We start from the raw sequence: 22,783 nt of genomic DNA, 5'->3' as shown, positions 1-22,783 counted from the left end.
TCATCGCGCACTGAAGCTTCTTTTATGTTGTCAATGGACATGGAGACAGGCGTTGCAGCTGTCGCCAGGATGTGTAAGAATTCTTCCAGCTCGCTTTCCTCCTGGCAAAGTTCCTGTTGCCCCACCTTCGCAGGGTGATGCAACAATAGCCGAATTGGCGTTCCCTGGCCAGAATAGCAGCTCAATGTCGTATTCTTGGAGAGCGAGCATCCATTTCTCGATGCGAGCCGGTAGCTTGGAAGATGATCCATCCATTATTGGGACAAAGGGCTTGTGATCCGTGACAACTGTCAAAGTTTTTCCAAACATGTAGAGATAGAAGTGCTTGCAGCCCCAGAGCATAGCCAGGGCCTCCCGTTCAATTTGCAAGTACCTTTGCTCCACCGCAGTCAGGGTTCTACTCACGAACACCACTAGGCGATCATTTCTTCCATCATCCGGCTTTATCAACACTGCCCCAAGGCCAAAAGGGACTGGTGTCCACGAAGATCACTGCACTCTTTCCTGGATAAAAGAAGTCCATGGTGTCGGCAGCGGTAAGAGCACTCTTAATGTCTTGAAATACGCTATGTTCCAGGCAGTCAATCTCCATGCACAGTCTTTCTTGGTGAGGTTGTGGAGGGGCTCGGACAGGATGGCCAAATTCTGTATGTATCTGCTGCAGTACGTAACCATCCCAAGGAAGCTGTGCACCTCAGACACATTATTAGGAGCTTGTGCTTCTTGGATGTCCTTCATCTTTGCAGGGTCAGGAGAAATACCCCTTTCTTGGAACACAAAACCGAAAAACCTGATTTTCTTTTGTAGGAAGGCCTTGTCCTTATGCAGAGTTAGCCCTAGCTGTTGGATCCACTTAAGGACATTCCCAAGTCTGTCCAGGCGTTCTTGCTCAGACTTGGCGAATACCATGATATCATTGCTTATGTTAATGGTGCCCTTGAGCCCAGCCAGAGCCCCACGTATGCTACTTTGGAAGCAATCTGCGTCCGACGATATCCCAAAGTTCAGGCGCTAGTACATGTATAGCCCTCTGTGCCTCTTGAACGTTGTATTGTAGGGGACGCTGGATCCAACACCAATTGGTATTAAACGTATTATTTTCTGGTGTTCTGCTGTTTTGCAGCTAAGTAATGTCTTGATACCTGCATCCACAATATAGATTTGGGTGCAACATGTCCCCCCATTGTACGTCAAGTTAGACTTGAAGGACCCCTTTCACTAGTAGTGGCTTTTTTGCATCCAGGTGCAAATAGTCATACAGTCTTTCGCTGCAGTTGGGGGCACGTGGTGAGTTTCTCTAAACAAGTGGCTGGCCTCATGTTTACAGTCGCTCCTGTGTCAATCACCATTCATGTTGGTGCCCCATCTGCCAGAACCATGCCGGTCAGCTGTGATCTATGTTTTGTTTTTTTCTTGCCTTTGGTCAGTTTTGATGGCAGAGACTAATCCTTTTCCTGCGATGTCCCGATGGCTGTTCTTGGGATGCTTTGTCATCTGACTGTCTATCATCTTCACTCTCATTGTCATTGGTTCCCTGTTCTGTTGCCACTGCTCTCGCCCTTCCTTTGTCTCACTTCTGGTCGTTCTTTACTGGGCGGTTGCTCATGCTCTTGTTCTCTGGTTCTCTGGGTGGCGTCGAACTGAGAGAGACAGAAGTGAAGTGGTTAAGCTGGCCGCACTTTCTGCAAGTCCCATCCAGTGCTGGGCAAGGTTCTCCTTTGTGCCATGCTCCCCCACACCATTTGCCCATCTCTTGTCGTCTTTGCGTGGGGTTTCCCCTGCTGCAGCCTTTGTTTCTTGTGTCCGCTGCGGATATAATCGCTTAAGGTTTTTCTGCATCCACAGGCAGATGACTCATTGCTGTTTACATGGCTGCTACCTGTGCACTCGTCTGTTCTCTTTGGCGCCCCTTTGTTAATGGTTAGGATACGATCTAGTGCGAGATTCTACTCCGATAAAATGGCCCTGATGAGTTTCTCAGATGATATCCCATGTAGGACTTGTTGTCGTACTGTGAATTCTTCATCAACAAAGTCACATCCGTGAGCCTAGCGTGGAAATCCTCTATTTTCCCGTTCAACCTTTGTCATGCTAAGCTCATTTTAAATCGTTTGTAGTACGGATTTAGTTGTGGCTTAAATTTGTTGTTGAGATCTTGTAGTCGTCCTCCAGTCCCTGGTTAGGTAAAGCGTTGAAAGGCCTCAGCTCTAGTGTCCCCAGATTTAGCATGAGCAATGTTCTTTTATCCTCCTGTTCTGTGATTTTCCTTGACCTTACATGCACCTTAAATTGTTGCAGCCACAATTGATACCGAAGGGCTGGTCCTGGGCCATAACGTTCAAAAGGTTTCACGAATGTCCCTTGCGACAAGTCTTGCCACGTGGCAGCTTCTGAGGACAGTTCCTGTTCTGCCTGCGCACACTGGGCTCCTGCCTGGGCTGGCGATAACTGCCGATTGTTTGTCATGTGTCCTGGTGGCGGGGTTGATCGCTATGATACGTCTACCTTTCCTTGTGTATGATGTAAAGGGTTCTAGTTAGTTTCCCGCTTTTCCTTTACTCTGTGTGTCTCTCTGCCAGTGGGTGCTTGTACTTGCACATGCAGTGGTGATTTCTGTGGTGAGCTCTCCTCGTGCTCTCTTTATACTGGTGGGAACAGCCAGTGGTCTCATCAGATATCTGGCGCTGTCTGCCTTACCAGGGTTGTGTGTTCCAGCTTGAAGCATTAGAAGTGCCTCTATTGATTCTTTTTGGTTGTTATTTTCCTTCCTTTTACTGCATCTGTCGGATTGGCGGGACACTCACTCTCTCGCTCCCTGCAGCTCCAGAACTTGTTGTTATAGCACGGCGACGGCTGTTGAGGGTGCCATCGCTCAACATGTTTTTTTATTTTCCCCGGCCGCTCAGCGCCTGATGTTTTCAGGTTGGTGTGGCTCGTGTTGCTGGAGACACTCGAGGGTGTTAGGCGTTGGTCCGTGTGGGTCCAAACATTCTCGTCGCCAGTGTGATGTTGGCCCTAGCGGTGACCCTGCTAGGTCCGGATGAACTAATAAAGGAGACGTATGCAGAAGTATCTTACTGAGGTGTCTGATACCATTTTCCAGGTTTGGGCCTCCTTTTATTCACATACGATTACCACCCTCCACGTCATGACGCGCTTGTCATGACATGCACCTTCTCAAGTCTGACAACCTCACAGCGACCATGGCTCAGGCTAGCTGGCCCTTACCAGTCAAGCCAATCCCTTTACTGGGTGCTTAAGACAATATTGGCCGCACATTTGCTGCTAAAAATTAGCTGCTTGCAGTGCCACATCAGCTCCACAAAGAGCAAGTGAACCAACGAGCAATATTTGCAAACCTTGGGACTCCTATGAGGAAGACTCCTGCTTAGGAAATTGTTCAAACTTGGTACAGAGCTAAACAAAAGATTTCATTTTGGGGGTGAGATGGTAAATGTATGGACTCCCTACTCTGTCCTGGATTGAGGAGGCACTGACAGTTTTGTAAGAAAATAAGAGGCAATCAGAAGTATTCTATTACACCATCTATATAAATACTTTACTATCTATCCGGAATGCTGAATAACAGTTCATGCTATTACCAAAACATATTTAAAGGGACTTGCCTGTGGAGAAGATCAGCACTGTGTTATTCCAGAGCCCATACTTCTTCAGGGCTGCCGTAACATTCCCCACAGCCTCATCCATCAGGGAAACCATTCCAGCATACAGCCGCCTGTTCTTATCTTTGATAAAGCCATACGGTTTCATGTACTCCTCTGGTACTTGAAGAGGCGAATGGACAGATTGTAAGGCCAAGTAGAGAAACAGAGGCTGAAAAACAAGTGCACAATACCTACATGTGTTATCAGGTGACTTATTTTAACCATTGCCATAGCACTACATTTACGGACCTCGGAAGGATGAAGGATTCAAAACTGTGACTGCATATTGCACACAGAGCATTGAAAGTAGCACTTAAATCAATGAGCTGTTTGACCAGATTTGTGCTTAAAATGAATGAACAGATTTTCTTAATGAGCTGAGTCTTCTGCTTGCTATCAAGGCAAAGCATCCTATATAACTGCACCCAGTCAGAGCATGTGTCACGCATAGAGGATCAGTGGGCATGAGCCTGGTGCAGACTCCTACCGGGTAACACAATATAGAATGCACACGTCAATTCCAAGCACGCGAGCATCCTCAGAAAATAAGAGTTTCGTCCGTCAACCCTCAGGCTGTGTGCTGTGACACTGTATTATGCTGTTTTCTGGAGTGTGATTGCGACCAAAAGTACCTGTTGTCTGTTAATGGGGCCCAAAGTCTTACTGTCCTCACCACTGTGGGGGCTATCAGGATGAACAACACCCCGCATATGAATATTGTGATAGGGCATGTGCTGTTGGATCGCATATGGCGCAGCCCTCTGAAAGAAGAGGCTAAGGGTGCCAGGGCTTAACATGGCAGAGGGGCCAAGCCTCTCCCCCACACTCGCCTCCTTTTCCTTAGGAGAAGAAGCAGGGGTCACAGGTATGGTGACCCAGAGAAAGAGAAAATGGAGGCACAAAAGGGGGCCTGTGGAATTACCTCTTTGGGGCCTGAACGGCATATCCCACAAAACGCACACACCAGAGTAAATAAAACCCGCTAGGGAAAGAAGCCAAGAGATAGCTTCGCAAGGATAACAAGGTTTACTTGTGCAAAATACAGAAACAAGCAAAAAACTCTGCTGCTCGAGAGCGCTCTCATCTTACATCATCAAACATGAGTTTATAAACACAAAAAGCGTCCCATCTTTACAGGACATTCTGGTGCTTCTGTTTGGAGGCACCCTGCACATGGCCTGCTCAATAGAGGATGCCAGGCACTAATTGGCTGTTTCTTCCCCATCAATATTGGTGCACGTGGGTCAGCTGGGCTCATCCTTGCAGTGAAGGTCAGGACACACATTAAATACAATATATCTAATCGGAGTTAAACAACTGAAACCGGCTATTCATTCATTATGGCAGGCACCTGGGAAACACAGAAAAGGGGTGCCAGGGAGAGGGGAGGATAAAATACAGCCATGCTGACCCCTACATTCAGAGCTTCGTTAAGACCGCAGTTCCCGCACTCAAGGTCTCCCCCCCCCTGGGGATTGATCTGTGATTTACCCTTCCCGGTACCTCATGTTACAGGAGATGTGTGTTGCTATTGGGGAGATATACAGTTCTGTAGGCTCTAGATCTGTGGTGGGAACCTTAGGGAGGTTAGGGCCTGGGGGTCGGGTGCTTATCACTGCATGGAGAAGGTAGGGGGTCAGGTCAGTGAAGTTTGGCCGGCTCTGGCCTGGCTGGGAGAGGGTCAGAGAGCCACTGGCAATTTAGTGGAGATGGATGGACACAGCACAGATCCTGGTACTGTCTCACGCTCTGTGCGGGGCACATTCCTAGGGGCGATACTAAATATTCACAACACTGGAGGGACAAGAGGGGGATGGACTTCCGTGGTAACAGGGCTCGTGCAGAGCTGGCATGTTGTGCCAATGAGGTTCAGCTTGGCACCTCTGTGTGAAGTTGGGAGGTGAGCATTGCCGGCCAGCAGCTTGCCTGTTCTTGGCCAAATACAAAATGGAGTTGTGGGGCAGGGGTATGCCTAGTGCAATTCACCTAGTTCTATGCGCTAGAGGGCCTTTAAATCATATCTGGGACTGCGGACTGCTCCCCCCTTGTGTGTTAGATAGCCTCGTATGGGGTTCGCCTTATTTGGAAGTGCCTAGGGGGGTGGGATAGACTCATTTCCATCCCAACAGGACCAAAAGTACCTTCACACCATCAACAGGTGACATCAGAGGCCCAAGTGGGGCCTCTAAATAGGGGATGCACGGGGGAGCAGTCTCTTTCTTTCACCACGTAACCCCGTACTGCAAGGACAACTTGGTGCCTATGATGTTATTTGCGTTGGCTCTGCCGGTTTTCAAAGGGCGAGGGGCATTCACTTCCCCAGCATTGCGGAAGGGATTATTGATTGAAGTATGCTATTTCCTTTTGTCGGACGGGTATCTTGAGGCCCAGTGCTAGATTAAGCTCTGCCCACATGGGGGGCACATCAGCCGTGTTGGCGGCAACAACACAGCGGCCTCCAGCAGCGAATACAGCGAGTCGTCCTAGAGCGGGGACTTTGTCGCCTCGGCTAATGCTTACAGCAGACAGTTGGGTAGTTTGCATGCGCCTCGCCCCCGAGCAATGCTCAGCAGGAAGCTGTCGGGTTTCGACTTTTCAGGTGAAGAAGAATGCATATCATGCTGCACAATAATAAAACCGTCAGAACCTTTTGTCAGAATGTAACATGAAGTCGGCAAGTCAGAGGAGCAACCGATATTTCAGTTACGTTTTATCTTAACTTTATTGCTTTGCACACAGGGAGCTGGTGTTTTATTTATTTATAAATGCATTTGTAATGGGCTGAAAGCCAGCAGGCATCAGGGTTTACCCGCTTAATTTGAATGTGCTATTGAGCAGCAGAAAGCACACCAGTTTACATGATGGGGTTGCGTGCCCAGGTATTGCAAAAGTGGTATTCCATAATGTTGGGGGCTGCTCAGGGCCCCATACTCATGTCGGGGGGGGGCATCCGACGGGATCCACAGGGGCTGCGATCACGCCGCAGACACAAAGGGTAGGGGTCACCCCACCCGATCCGGATCACTGGATCTCCGCACATGGCCGGGTGGCAACCGGCTTACCGCGGCCCCGGCTCTGGGGGCACCCAGGCCGGGGTCACCGCCTCACATGGCTGGGGGGACACACAGGGACGGCGTTGCCCGGCAGGGGCATCGTCCTCCAGCTGGGCCCCGTCCCTGGGCCCAGCGCATGCAGCGCAGCACCAGCATGGTGTGTGAAGGACAACACTGGAGCCGGATGGTGGTCGGACTCACGAGCCCGGAAACGGCTCGTTCTCTTTATTAACTTGGTCGCGTGGTTCCCCACGTGACCAAGACAACACACTGGGAGATACCATGCCTCCCAACAGGGGAGACATGCAACACATAAGGAAGAACGTGCAAAAGAGTGGTGAACAGTGAGGGGAATAATGGCGGAAATGAATGATGTCGCAGTTGGACATTTTGTTTTAGGTAGTTTCGCATTAAGGAGGAGCGTTACAAAGCAGTGTTAATTAAGCAGAGCGACATATAATTCTTTCATTCCCTCCTCCAGCACTGCACAGTAGTTTGATGTCATTTAGCGCCCCCATTCGGCCGCTGCTAATGCTGAGGGTAGAGTATGGGATGATTGTCGATACTACGACTGCATCGGATTAGATGGTAGTGAGGATTTGCAATAGTAAATCATCAGTTATCGATTAAGCAGGAATTTGAATTATCGACAGTAAAGAGCCTACAACTGTTCCCACATCACACGGGCGGGTAGTTCTGGCTTTGGCAGCCCCCCCCCCCCAGTGGAGTTTGGCTATTATAAGACAAGGCAAAGCAACAACAAGCGTGTGGATCATGAAGGGGGAGAATACGAATAACTATGGCAGGGGCACTGATCGTGGTGAAAACCTTGAGGGGTGGGAGGCCCTAGGTCTCTTATATGGAACACAAGCTTCGACACGATTACTGCACTTGCCACCCTGTAGTAATTGTGCTCGCATAGATGGAAGGAGGCAAGGAGAATGATGTTGTGGAAAGCATATCATTTGAAAAGTTTAAGGGTGTGCGTTCAGGTTGCGTGAGCCGGGGAAGTTAATAAAGTAAAGGAAGGAGTATCAAGAGGAGTTGTGGAGAGGGGAATAACGAGTGAAAGGAGTGTGTTGTGCGGATCAGTCGCTGTTATGGTAGTTGTCCCTTACAAAGTGTACATTGCAGTCGTTATGTGTCTCCACGTCACACTTCGCCCGGCGCCTCCAGGCTATGTACTCCATCCATTCCTTACTGAACTCTTTATTTACGCTGCAACCAATGATGGCCTAAAGTTGTATTGAAAGCGGGTTGGGATCGAGGCTCACCACAGGCAGCAGGCGAAATGCTAATATGTGTACAAGAGTTAAGGTTGCTGCGGCGGCAAATACCCCATTAGGTCGGCCAGTGTGTAAAGGTTAACATTGAAGGTCGCACGGGTGATGATTGGGAAGGCGGAAGAGCGCAATGGTAGTGTGGTTAAGGTCACAGGTATTTTTGCTCAGTGTTGCAGGTGGGGCTGCATGGAGGTGGTTCATGTTACATCCCCGCGCCGGTGGTGCCACCGGGGATGGAATGCTTGCAGGCCGCGCCAGGGTGTCGGCGCGGGTGCAGATTAGGAGTTTAATAAAGGCACTTCATGCTGCGTCTTTGTTATGCGTGCAGGCCCTTTATAGCACCTCACGTCATTGCGTTACACATGACGTGAGGCAGATACAACATTCCTCATTTATTTTAATGAACAAAACTTTAACAAAAACAGTGGACAATTACAGTGGACAAACATGGAGGCTCCCCCTGCATACTCAAGTCCAATGCAGGCGAGGCACACCCCTTGCGTCTAAGGAACAAGAAATCCCAACCAGTCTTTGTGGCCTTTACCACTCATAGTCCCACAGCCTCGCTGGAGTTTTGGGGGCGGCCCTCAGTCTATATCTATGGAGCTGCGGGGGCAGGGTTGTCGCTGATTCACCTCCCCATCCTGCTTACCTTCTCTCTCGTTGGGCGCATCTTCGTCGGCTAGCTAACCTGGGCTGCCACCTCGAGTGTCCTCCTCCTCAACCATTGGCTCCGGATGGTGGTGTGTGGAGTCGCCGTCTCCTTGTCGTTGCCCGCTTCCGTACGTCCACATCTCCTTGGGCACTTTCTTGAACCAGGAGGCATTTCAAAATGGGTTGCTGTCCTCTACTTGCCGTCACCATTGACCCTTCAGTCCTTGTCACCTTCCATGGTTGGTGGTCATATCTCGACTCTAGATTTGACTTTGTGGAGTTTTGCAGCACCAACACACTGCCACCTACTTTGTGTCTGGCTTCCCTGGAGTTCCTCTTGTGGCTCATGTACTTATTTGCCACAACTCTTTTTGCGTGAGTCCATCCACTGTCGACGTCATCCACACCCTTGCTCGGGTGATGAGGAATGGCTGAGTTTACCATTGTTCCATGCATGAGGCCTGCCGAGGGTACATTTGTGGAGCTATGAGGTGTGACTCAGTAGTTCCTAAAGAACTGGTGTAAGATCACCCGCCAGTGGCTGTTTTGACTCTTGGAGATGTGTAGCACCTTATTGCTTGTCCTCAGAAATCTCTCCACATCAGCTTGTGGCCAACTGGGGGTGAAGTGGTGGTGTTGGATATGGAGTTCTTCAATGTATTTTTTCATGTCTGTGCCATGAAAAGGTGGTCCGTTGTCACTCTTGATACGCTGTGGTGGACCATGTGTCATGAACATTTTCTCCAGTTCAGGGATAACCGTGTCAGCTGAGGTTGAGTTGATGATCTCCACTTCAGGGTACCGTGAGTGGTCATCAATTGCTATCATGGGATAGATGCCCTCCTGTATAGTAGAAATGTTTCTAATGATGGTGTCCCACCTCGAGGATCCATGTTCCGCCGACTAGATTGGTTCAGGGAGTGGGGGTGCCCCTGTGATTTGGCATGGGAGGCAGGACCCGACGATGTCCTCTACCTTTGTGTCTAGGTGAGGAAACCACTCCCAGTGTCTTATCCTGGCCTTTGTACAGACCATCCCTTGGTGTCCCACGTGTGCAAGGGAGATGATCCTGTCTTGTAGGCTGCAGGGGATCACTATCCGGGTGCCTCTTAAGATCAGACCTGTGCTGGTGATGGACAGTTCCTGCCGCACCGGGAGCATCCCTGTCAGGAATTCTCTGGCCGCCGGCGTGCGGTTGTGAACATTTTGAAGAAAAGAGTTCCAATCCCCTGCTATGATCGTGTTTTTGATGATGTTTCCGCACGGGTCATCTTGCATGGCCTTGACGATGTCCGTGATGCGGACTGCTTTTGTGGCGTTGATGACTTGGCATGTGTGTTCCTCTGTCTCCTCTGCCTCGTCCACTTCTCCTCATGTCGCTGGGTGCGGGTGCCTATACAGGAAGTCTGCGGGGTTGTCCGTCCCCGCCTGGTACACCAACTCGAACTCGTACAGTTCACTCAAAGCTAGGCGAGGTAGAGTGCAGCAGACAGCTTAAAGTGGATAACAAGGATGTGTTTGTTCATAGGGCATTGGGTGCCATGGGTGTATTACCAACATGGCCCAGTTTCAAAGCACCAGTGAAGGAGACAAGCAATGCAACAGGGTAAAACAGTTTGGCGGAGCAGGGCTTGGTGCGAGTACCCAGCTCAGGGTGCCCTTCATCACTGATGCAGAACACTCGCTTTGCGGAAGTCGCTGTTTTGTCCTGGACCCAGGGCAAAGGGTCCAGGCACATGTTTGCTGGGGGCACCCAGCAGACAGTATCCATTGCAGGGATCACCCTGTAGGACTGTGAGCACACAATCAAATCGTGGCCTGGGGGCACCCAGGCCATTGTGCACACAGATGCAGAGTTGTCCAGCAGGGGCTCTGCTAATTACCATGGGGGACATCAGGGACAGTGTTGCCCAGCAGGGGCACTGTCCTGGTAGACGGCCCTCAGGGTGGACCTTCTGCCTGCTAAGCACCAGCACCTCGATGTCCTTGGGCTGTTTGTGCGCTATATAAATATAAATAAATAAAATAAAATTTTGCTGCATGGAAGAACGATACAGCAGGCAGGAGTCAGTTGGTATCGAATGATGAGCCGGAAACGGCTCATCCCTTTTATTGTGTGAGTCACATGGTCACAGCATGTGACATTAGCACAAGCCCTGGGAGGGACCATTATCCCTAAAAGGGGTGGCTCACCACACCGGTGTGCTCCATGGTATGTCCTCCTTCGAGGGATTGATTGTAGAAACGTACGCCAATCGGCTGCCATAGCGACAGATTGTATTGGCTTTCTGGTGCGAGTGCTTAGACGGCTCGGAAGGTAGTTCTCTGGTGACAACCGGTCCCGAGATAATATTGCAGAAGTTTTGCCATCCCTTCCAACTCGGAGAGGGACATGCATCAAGAAGAGCACTTGCAGACCACGAGTGAGTCTGGAATTTGAGGGTAGCCCAACAGTCCAGGGATTAGGATGTGGGCTTACTAAAGGAAACGTTGCTGGTTTTAGCACACAAAGGGGAAACACATATAATCTCATCCTTGGGGTGTGCAGTGGAAGAAAATAATTAACATTTCACGCAGGTAATGGTGCATTTGTAACTATCTGAGACTCGTATGCAAGATAATGGGATCATGGTTGATGTGGATCTTCAGGACAAGGAGACCTGGTTGGCGGTGGCACGTCACTGGTGGATCAGGGATGAATTACTTGCCACCGGATATACGGAGTATTATCTCTGCATTGGTTTTTTGTATGTTGCAAAGCTATCACCGCGCTTGGAACTAATAGTCCACATCCATAGTATTCTGTTTGGCAACAATTAAAGTCCATACATTGGAATCAAAATGTTGTTTTCTTTATATTCTTGTCGTGCAGAACAACAATGGTATAGTCAACACGTGTTTCGACCTCTGCGGTCGTTCTCAAGGCCTTATCCTATGTCTTAATCTTCAATATCCCAACTTCTGCTCATTATTTCAGTTATGGCACGACATCTCTTCTATTACAGTCAGGAGTGTTTTAAGGGTTAAATCCCAGTGTCCCATTTAGTAAGGGTCAATCCCTGGAGTAGCCTCACATCAGCATCGAGTGCAACATACAAAAAACCATTGTCATTATAGGATGAATCTTTTGTGGAGGATTCTCAGGTTGTGAGACTCCCGCAGCTGGATGCTTTACATTTGCTAATTATAATAATTCAGGCCGGGTGAATAGCGCACGGGACCAAGTATCTATCCACTACAAGTCAATTAGCTTATCTCTGCATTGCCTTCTAACACTGGTTCCTCCACATCAGCCCTTTGCGGACATGGGTTTAGAGGTATTCAGTGGACATTTACTGTGTAACCTACCCCCCCGCAAGGGACGGCTGTCCATTGATGAACAACAGATATTAACCCTACTCTGATTGCCATAAGCTATGCACCCCAAGAATGCGTCAGAATATTCGCTGTCTTCGGGCCAACCCAGGCATACACGTTAGTGAATTCTTGGGCACAGTAGCTCTTTGGGGAGCCTCCTGCCCGCTGGTTGCCCTAGACCACAGTCAGTGTTGTTTATCAATCGTTTGTGGTTAAAATGCTGTTACTGCTATCGTGCTTTGTTTCATCATCTGCCATGATTCGCTGTAGAAACACTTACAACTACCAGCAACAACGCCGACAGATTTGACTTATTAAGTGCAACTGGTTGGTAAAGAGGAAATTCTCTGGGGACACCAGTCAGGATGTACTTTGGCTCCTCAGTTTAGTTTATCAGCCAGTTACAGTATGCTAGGGTTATTCCTGAAGTAGAAAACAGTTTCCATGTCATTTTGCTGGTCAATGTATCCTCCAGTTAACCATATAGATTTACCTTCGATGGGAAACGTAATCATATATATTAAAAAAACGACAAAAAACAATTCTGATGTAATCTTGCTCCTCAGTTTATCCTCCATTTAAACTCTATGGATTTACAGATCTGGGAAACTAGAAATTAGAGATTAAAGTAACGTCGCAAATGTCCTGTTGGAAGCGAGTTCCAGGTTTATGGCCCATAAAAAGCTGACGGTTATCAGTAAAGTAAGGGGATGTTGTGTTGTGTGGTTCACATCAGAAACGACATGGGGGCTGAAGCGACCAAGTGTGCAGCTGGCTACGAGGCTAACAAATGGGCGAGTGAGTTACCGGAAACAGATCTGTCCAGTCTCCATCTCCAAAGTGTCAATCCTTCCCCGAACAAATAGCACAATTACAGCGTATCAGTGCTAGCCTAAGGCCTGACTAGGTGTGAGCGGGTGCAAAAGCTCAGTAAACTGTCTTGCTGTTGAATCGGCAAATTTCAGGAAAGGAGATTTCGGTGGTGTTATTAGACAAACTCGTCCGAGCTCGGCAATGTATGGTCTGTTGACCTAACAATACCTGAGTATTTAAATAGGTTATTGGGTACGAAGGGAGGGACAGGTAATGTAAAGTGACATGCACATTTCTGGGAGCCATTTTGGCCTGGTACATGTTGCTGGGCAATGTAAAATTGGTGTGGTAATTTCCCACAGGTAAAACTGCCCTGCACATTTACTGGAGCAGCATGAAACTGGCATGGTAAAAGAAAATGCAATACCAACAGCAATTAGCATGGCAATGTTGACAGTGGTATGTTAATGATTTGGACGTAGAAACTAGCATAAGTGATCAACATGCCAACACTAGAGTTATATTCTTAAAAATGGGATGGCAAGATACAACTAACGGACACGGTTTGATATAGACTTGGCTGTTTGGAAGATGCCATGCCAATGTTTTAATCAACAACAGGACCACTGAAGCGTATGTACTGTGGCATACCTGGAGGAACCATGGTATACTTGAGCCACACCTTTAACAGGTTGGCACATTGTGTTTCACATTATTAGAAGCATCATGAAACAGCTGAACAACACCCAAATATTAGTGAGCGTCCTGTATTATTTGTGCAATTCTCAGATGCACGCTGGCAGTAACTTGGAATGTATCTGGTAGCACCTTTGCACATACTTGCAACTCAGAGTGCATTTGCATTTTTTGGCAATTTGCATTTGCATTTTATTAATTTGCACAAGAACCATGGTGTTTATTAGGGAGTCCTGTTGATGCACATAATAGTCTTTAAGTTCTCACAGCTATGGACAACGATTGACTGCTGGATAATGGAAGGGTTATTATCACTCAAATACAACAATTGACTGTTTGAGGTTGGGACGGGCAAAGAACCAGTAAGCCAGTTTGAAAATATCCCACCACCCATCGCAGCCTGTATACCACCTTATCATTCTTGGATGTGAAAACAAAGGACACAACGACCCATAAAATGATGGTGGCAATGGGTAGGACCGAGGTTTACACCACCAATCCTGACAAGGTGAGTTTATACTGATCATGCTAAATACACCGGAAGTGTCGACCCTGCTTGTATTGATGTAAACATGTCGATATTCGCCCAAGCAGAAGACCTGGATGGCTGAAGTTCCACATTTGAAGAGATTCTCATCCTCCCTGATAAAGCTACAAAAACAAGGTCAGCATTCAGGTGGTCTGTGTGTATGGCTCTCCAAAGAAACGTGTGCATATACAACTGAATGTGTGAATTCATAATATTAAGGAAGTCAGCAGTGGGTAAATAACCCTTGTATGTAATCAAGTTGTATAACTAAATCCACAAAATAGGGATCTCGACCCAATTCCAATCTCTTCAGTATGCAATAGTTGTGATGAAGGAGTTGTTCAATGCATAAAAGTAAATGCTTGGAAGTGATTTAAATATCAAACATGGGAAGGGTATTCCAGAATTTCTGGCAGTCAATGAAGATCCGGGCCCGAAAGTTCTCTAGGAAAATATGAAACTCTCATGCAGACTTGAGACTCCTGCAGTGGGCCTGAGAATGGTCAATGGCCACCACCTTCACATTCTCCAGGCAATCTGACTATTAAAGGACCCAAATGATAAGCCAGCATAGACGGGTTCTGAGAGTATTTACCCACTTCTTTTTTTAAAGTGGTCATTTTGGACATCACTTTTGTTCAACCATATAATGCATTTTTAAATATGTTAATTTTAATCGTTTTTTAGCTGGATGCTACTTTTTTTCTTCTTCCTAAACGTATGTGTTTGCATCTGAAATGTATAATGTTCTTTTTTCATTTCACGAATACGCGTCTGAAACATATTTGAAAATGGTGCACATTATACATTATACCATATGGCATCACATGCAAAAATTGTGCAATGAAAAATCTTTCTACAGTTGTTAACACTGATGCAGTTCTTAGTGTAACCATTATGACTGACAAGTTTCCAGTGTTGTAGTGAAGCCACTGTATGAAGCACAATTTTAGAGAGTGGAACACAAATGTGGATACTGTGCATGTAGTGTTTGTATGAATCACACAATTTCTCTGAGGGCCACATTAGCAGGCCGATTCATGGAATAAATGTGCGCCGAAAATTCCGGCGCAGAGGGGCCTATACGTGCGCTGCGCCGAAAAATAGCGAAAAGCGCAGGGAAACCAGCGCACGTCGATTCATGGAAGTCCGTGCGTAAGAAAAGCATAGGACGTGCGCTGAAAAAGTGCGCGGCGCACGCCGGCGCACAGGTCAACCAACGGCGTGCGCCACGGCCACTGCGCTATCACTCCGAGCGCAGCGCACAGCTCTAAAGTAGGCGGAACACAGGGCGGGACACTCGGAATGGGGAATAAAATGGGGCACAACACTCGGAATGGGGAAGAATGTGGGCGGCACGGGGAAGTACAGGAGGCAAGTGCGCGGAACGCCCACACGCTCTCCGGCAACACGTATTCATGGATTCGAACAGGGCAAAACAGCGCTCGATCAAACCAGCGCACAGGCCCAAAAACGTACGCCACAAGTAAGCAGGCGGTAGCGTCCCGACGCACTTAACGAAAGTGCGCCAAAACCTGCGCCAACAAATACCACCCACATACAGCAATGGGCCATACCGTGCCCCCAAAGGACAAATGAGGTGCAAAGGTGTACGCCATTAACACGGACACCCACTGTTCAACAATTCGCGCGTGTGTGTACAACGGGTTGCGCGAGAAGTCACTCGCGCGATTGCCCTGGGTACGTGTATCCCGGGGTGCGGGGAAGTCCCACACGCGATTGCCCTGGCCACGTCGATATCAGGGGTGCGTGTGAAGTTCCACACGCGAAAAGCCAGGGTACGTCAATTACAGGGGTGCGCGGGAAGTTTCACACGCGAAAAGCTAGGCTACGGGAATTCCAGGGGTGCGCGTGAAATCCTACACGCGAAAAACTAGGGTATGTCATTTACAGGGGTGCGCGGGAAGTTTCACACGCGAATAGGCTGGGCGCGTGTATTACAGGGGTGCGCGGGAAGTCCCACACGCGATTACAGCAGGGTACGTGTATTTCAGGGGTGCGCGGGAATTTCCACACGCGAATAGGCTGGGCGCGTGTATTTCAGGGGTGCGCGGGAAGTCCCACACGCGAAAAGCCAGGGTACGTCCATTACAGGGGTGCGCGGGAAGTTTCACACGCGAAAAGCTAGGCTACGGGAATTGCAGGGGTGCGCGGGAAGTCCCACATGCGAAAAGCCAGGGTACGTCCATTACAGGGGTGCGCGGGAAGTTTCACACGCGAAAAGCTAGGCTACGGGAATTGCAGGGGTGCGCGGGAAGTCCCACACGCGAAAAGCCAGGGTACGTCCATTACAGGGGTGCGCGGGAAGTTTCACACGCGAAAAGCTAGGCTACGGGAATTGCAGGGGTGCGCGGGAAGTCCCACACGCGAAAAGCCAGGGTACGTCCATTACAGGGGTGCGCGTGAAGTTTCACACGCGAAAAGCTAGGCTACGGGAATTGCAGGGGTGCGCGGGAAGTCCCACACGCGAAAAGCCAGGGTACGTCCATTACAGGGGTGCGCGGGAAGTTTCACACGCGAAAAGCTAGGCTACGGGAATTCCAGGGGTGCGCGGGAAGTCCCACGCGCGAAAAGCCAGGGTACGTCCATTACAGGGGTGCGCGGGAAGTTTCACACGCGAAAAGCTAGGCTACGGGAATTGCAGGGGTGCGCGGGAAGTCCCACATGCGAAAAGCCAGGGTACGTCCATTACAGGGGTGCGCGGGAAGTTTCACACGCGAAAAGCTAGGCTACGGGAATTGCAGGGGTGCGCGGGAAGTCCCACACGCGAAAAGCCAGGGTACGTCCATTACAGGGGTGCGCGGGAAGTTTCACACGCGAAAAGCTAGGCTACGGGAATTGCAGGGGTGCGCGGGAAGTCCCACACGCGAAAAGCCAGGGTACGTCCATTACAGGGGTGCGCGGGAAGTTTCACACGCGAAAAGCTAGGCTACGGGAATTGCAGGGGTGCGCGGGAATTTCCACACGCGAATAGCCTGGGCGCGTGTATTTCAGGGGTGCGCGGGAATTATCACACGCGATTTGGCTTGGTACGTGTATTACAGGGGTGCGTGCGAAGTTACACACGCGATTAGGCTGGGTGGGTCCTGTCACCCTCGACGGCCCCTGCAGGCAGCCCACAAAACAGGGGACTACCCTGCACACCTGCTCATGTCTCCCACCACCCCCACCCCCCACCATCCAGGGGCAGCCTCCACCAGGCCCCCACTCATGTCTCCCACCACCCCCACCCCCCAGCAGTGCAGGGGCAGCCTCCACCAGGCCCCCACCCATGTCCCCTATCACCCCCACCCCCCAGCAGTGCAGGGGCAGCCTCCACCAGGCCCCCACCCATGTCCCCTATCACCCCCACCCCCCAGCAGTGCAGGGGCACCCTCCACCAGGCCCCCACCCATGCCCCCCACCACCCCCACCCCCCCGCCACCAGGGGCAGCCTCCACCAGGCCCCCACTCATGTCTACCACCACCCCCACCCCCCCCGCAGTCAGGGGCACCTGCCAGAAGGCCCCCACCCATGTCTACCACCACCACCCCCCCCGCAGTCAGGGGCACCTACCAGAAGGCCCCCACCCATGTACCATCCATGTCCACCTTCACCTGGGTCACAACCCCACACAATCATGCAAGTGAATGTCCAAACACCCCACATGTCATGCATGAAAGCAATGAGATGATACAACACATTGAAGGATCAAATGAAAATGTATTAAAAATAAACAAGGATGGTAAAAATAAAAAATAACAATAAACAAGCAATGCAAACTAAATAATAAAAAAGTACAACCAAAAAAATCAGGAACACTAATTAACAAAAATAAAGTAAAATAGGGGTCCAAAGTCAAAGTCCAAAATTAAATCCAAGTACAAATGAAAGAAGAAACACATTGCCTCATGTGAAAAATTAAAATAAATATTAACATCCCTCAAACTATCAACATGATGATCCGGGTCCATGAGCCCTAATAAATGAAACCTAACTATTTACACTAAGTAAGAAAATGTCTATATACAAAAATGTGGTGCATTGTCCTTTGGCAACCAAATAATAACATTAAAACAAAGGAAACCTAACTACAAGTAAACTACAGAACTATATACAAAGGCGGCGGGCAAGTCCTGCGGCTCACTGATTGTTGTTCCGGGCCAGGGCATCATCGAACTCCCGCTCGATGTCCCGGAGGCGGCCCCGTTCCACAGCCCCGAGGGTCCGCAGGGACGCCGATGTACCCACCTCCAACTCCCTGCGGATGGCCTCGAGGCACTCGGCCCGCCTCAGGGCCCTCCGCATGGAGTTCTCCGCCCTGACCATAGCGAGCTGCGCCTCTTCCGCCCGCCGCCGCTCCGCATCTATGGCATGGCCCAACCGCTGCCACACGGAAGCCACTTGACGTCCAGGGTCCTCCTGCCCTCCGGCTGATGCCTGCCCCTCTGATGGTGATGGCCCCGAGCCATCAAGGCTCCCACCTTCTTCCTCCTGCTGCTGACGTGCTGGTGCCGGTGCCCTGACACCTGCTGCCTGCACATCCTCCATTGTTTGGGGTGCTGTTGTTGCGGTGGCCACCCCTGCTGGACTCACGACTCCCGACTGGGGCAGGGATGTGTCCTCCACCAGCCTGGCCCCATCGTCAGAGGCAGCTCCACAGGGCACCCAGGTGACAGGTGGGTAGGAAGATGGCACGGAGGACGACTGGCGCATAGGGGGTTCAGGTGAGGAGGGGGTCGGAACAAGGCCCAGTGTATGGAGGAACACAGCCTGGACTCCCTGAGAATGGGTCCGGACGTGGGCAACCCTGCTGGTGCAAGATGATGCAGACACAGGACCGGGGACAGGATTACACACAGGCACCTCCGCGGCGGCCTGTGCTGCCTCCTGTCCCTGCCCCTGTGCTGCACCACTAGCACCAGTGGAATGCCCACCTCCAGACCCCATCTCAGTCCCTTGCACGGCTTCCTCCTCCACCAAACCCACCACCAACCTGGATGACTCCCTGCCATCTTCCGCCGCGGAACCCTGTGGGGTCTCAGCTGCCCCTTCTGCTGCCGAGGAGTCCAACTTCCTCCTGCGCCTCCTGGACCTCCCCTCGGCAGCTGCGACCTGGGACACAGCACCGGACTCCTCACTCCCCGACGAGATGACAACAGGGGAGGGGAGCCGGGCCTTGCGTCTCCGGCTGGCGGTGGCATCCCTGCCGCTGTGCTCCACAGCACCTTCTCCGCCCTCCACATCAGATGACGCTGCAGGCAGGGAGAGACAGGAGACAGGCATCAGGACACTGTACAATTGACTCACACACATAACAGTTGTACAAGAGTGGCATTGTCATACTCCAGACCTGGCATCACAATCCCCAACACACTTGTCTCCTCAACGCACACACATGAGTCATTCAACAGCCATATTGATACAGCCCGCTACATACATTCACATACAGCAGCATGAGCAGACAAAGGTGAGCCACACATCACATGATACACACGGACTCAAATACACATGCACACATGCAAAGCACACATCCAAGCATGTGTACCACTCCGCAAACTGTCAGTCATGAGATGAACATCCATGTCACATTTGCAATTCACTCTCCAACATGACAGTGTCACCTGCATCCATGTAGCAACACTGTTGCAACCTTCACAACTACACACACGCACACGCTGCAGACTAATGCACCTGGAATCAACATCCATGTGTCACACCACAAGCATGCCAACTCACATGCACAGTCAAACACATGTGCCCACACACAAGCATTTGCACTGCAAGCACACACACACACACATGCACCATCCTTGTCTCACACATCACAGGCACACATGTGCTTGTCTCACAGCCCTGCACACACACATGTATACATGGCCACACAAAGACATGTGCAACATGCACACTCCTGGCACACCACCACACACACAGCTTACAATCAGTATGCATGTACACTCACCGCTCGACTCCAGACGGGTCTGCCTCCCAAGGACCTGGACATGGAGCGCTGGGGGTATGCGTTCCAGGACCTGAAGTTCATCTTGCGACAAGTGGCCCCGCCGCCCCTTGGCATCCACTGCCTTCACGAGGTGCCGGGCCTTGTTCAGGGTCCTGGACCTGTAGTCCTCCCAGCGCTTCTTGACTTGATGGAATTCTCGGACTGCCACCCCCTCTGCGTTGATGGCAGTCACAATGTCCGTCCAGATCCTGGTCCGTCCTTCCTTGTCGAGGCGCATCCGTCCGTAGAGGGCATCATACTGCCCCAGGACTCGCTCCACCAGGACACCAACTTCGGTGGCACTGAAGCTGGTGCCCCTCTGCCTCCCTGGCCGGGGGTTGCCAGTCGTGCCAGATGTTGTGCTCCCTGACATGGCAACCCCAGAGACAGGAGTGGGTGGGCAACTGGGTCCTGGGGCTGGGCTGTGGAGCGATGGTACGGCTGTCGGGAGTCTTTGGTTCCAGCAGGGGTGGTCAAAACAACTGCACCCCTGGCTGATGTGCAGGCAGCAAACAGCAGGGCACGTGGGCAGCAGGCAGTCAGGCAGCAGCAGATGGCAGGTGGGAGCGTGCTCGGGGCTCTGGGGGGCAGGATTCCGGCCTTCAGGGCAGGAGCGTGGTCTTCCGTGTGTGAACGCGTGGCCAGCTTGATACGGAGTGAATTGGCACGTGAAAATCATGCACGTCTGCGTGGAATCCGAGGAAAGGCCGCGTAAGCACGTCAGCACGCGTACGCGATTTCATTGGTCCAAAGGGCCAGGCGCGTAAGCGCGTCTATAACGCACGGCCGTTTCCCAACCCGCGTGAAAAAATAAACCTCCCGCGCGAGCGCGTCAGCACGCGTACGCGATCTCATTGGTCCAAATAGCCAGGCGCGTAAGCGCGTCTATAACGCACGGCCGTTTCCCAACCCGCGTGAAAAAATAAAGCTCCCGCGCGAGCGCGTCAGCACGCGTACGCGATCTCATTGGTCCAAAGGGCCAGGCGCGTAAGCGCGCCTATGACGCACGGGTGTTTCCCAACCCACGTGAAAAAAATACACGTGCCGCGCGAGCGCGTCAGCACGCGTACCCGATTTCATTGGTCCAAAGGCACACAGCGAGTAATCGCATATTCAACAGCGCGCGTGAAAAACGCCCGGTTACCATTTACATCTGAATACAATTACAATATTAATAACGTACATTTAACCTGGTAAACCTCGAGCATGTAGTCACACACGCTCGGCCACGACACGTGCAAAATTACAACAGGCAATACGGAAAGACGTACGCCTGCAGGAACCAGGCGTACGTGACCCGGCACGTCTAAATATTCACGTGAAAACATCCTACAAGCTCAGTGCAAAGATGAACATACCATTCCTAGCAGCAGTGGCTGTGGGTTACCAAAGGAGGAGGAGGAGGAGAGTCAGGGCCAGAATTTTCTCACCCAGAACCAGCCTATTCGGGATGCCTGATGACCAGGTGTATGGGAGGTACAGGTTTCCAGCACACATCATACTGGACCTGGTCAGTGAGTGGGAGGATGACCTCACATCACCCACCCTGTGCTCCCAAGCACTCAGCCCCCTGCAGAAGGTCCTCAATGTACTGCACTTCTTGGGCACTGGATCTTTTCAGCGGACAAGTGCCATAGTGGGTGGTGTGTCACAGGCCACGCAGTCACGCTGTCTACACCAGGTCTTGAACATCATCACTGCACGGCCATCAGTCCGCAGGCACATATATCTCCCCAGGACTCCTGCAGAAAGGCGGGCGTGCATCCAGGAATTCTATGGTGTGGCTCAATTCCCCAAAGTGCTTGGTGCAATTGACTGCACCCATGTGGCTCTACGTCCCCCCAGGGCAACAGAGCACATCTATAGAAACCGCAAGCACTGGCATTCCATCAACGTGCAAGTTGTATGCAATGCCAAGGGAATCATCACATCAGTATATGCCACCCACGACAGCTTCATCTACAGAATGTCTACCCTAAGCCGGGACCTAGAGGCTGGCCGGCATGGAGATACATGGCTGCTTGGTGAGCATGAATGCCACTGCACATGCATGCATGTCAGATACAGGGTCATGTCACAACACCACTAATGATACCCATCACCACCTCCGCAGGGGACAGTGCCTACCCTATCAGCCCCCACATGATGACCCCAATCCGGAACCCCACCACGCCACCCGAGGTAAGGTACAACACAGCCCATATTGCAACACGGGGCATAGTGGAGCGCACATTCGGAGTGCTGAAGTCACGCTTTCGCTCCCTTGACCGTTCTGGCGGGCAGCTGTTATATGCTCCCCCACTAGTGTGCAGGATCATAGTGGCAGCATGTGTCCTGCACAACGTTGCAACACGCCGGGGCCTGCCCGTGGACATGGTGGTGCCCCCACATCCACAACCACATGCACGCCCGCTGCGCATGGGAGGGGAAAGGGCACGGGGGAGGCAGCCCGTACGCAACTGGTGGCCAACTTCTTCACCTAGGAATCACAGTGCTGGCTAGTGCACACTGCTCTGGCACATACCATCTGACGATCAATGATGACACTACCTGACAATGTCACAAAATTTCTTGACAATAAACTGTCAGAAACACATCAGCCTGAGATTGTTAACATGGATGTGTCACTATGTGTGCACCCCTACCTACACATACACCAGCAATGCATAACTATGAAAAGACACAACTCCATTCATCAAATATGCATTGGCACAGGCGAATTGCTACATGA

General features: G+C 50.8%; 1 protein-coding gene across 1 annotated transcript in view; it reads right to left on the bottom strand.

Annotated features, from left to right (window-relative positions):
• Positions 1–22,783, bottom strand: part of ARSB (arylsulfatase B) — a 327,272-nt gene that overhangs the window by 148,282 nt on the left and 156,207 nt on the right. The window contains exon 4 of the mRNA XM_069627419.1: positions 3,627–3,834. Coding sequence (XP_069483520.1) covers positions 3,627–3,834 — 208 coding nt within the window. The remainder of the gene's footprint in view (positions 1–3,626; positions 3,835–22,783) is intronic.

The sequence above is a fragment of the Ambystoma mexicanum genome, chromosome 6p (genome assembly GCF_040938575.1).
Source record: "Ambystoma mexicanum isolate Mex_15411 chromosome 6p, UKY_AmexF1_1, whole genome shotgun sequence".
NCBI lineage: Eukaryota > Metazoa > Chordata > Amphibia > Caudata > Ambystomatidae > Ambystoma > Ambystoma mexicanum.
This window is presented reverse-complemented; position numbering and strand designations above follow the sequence as displayed.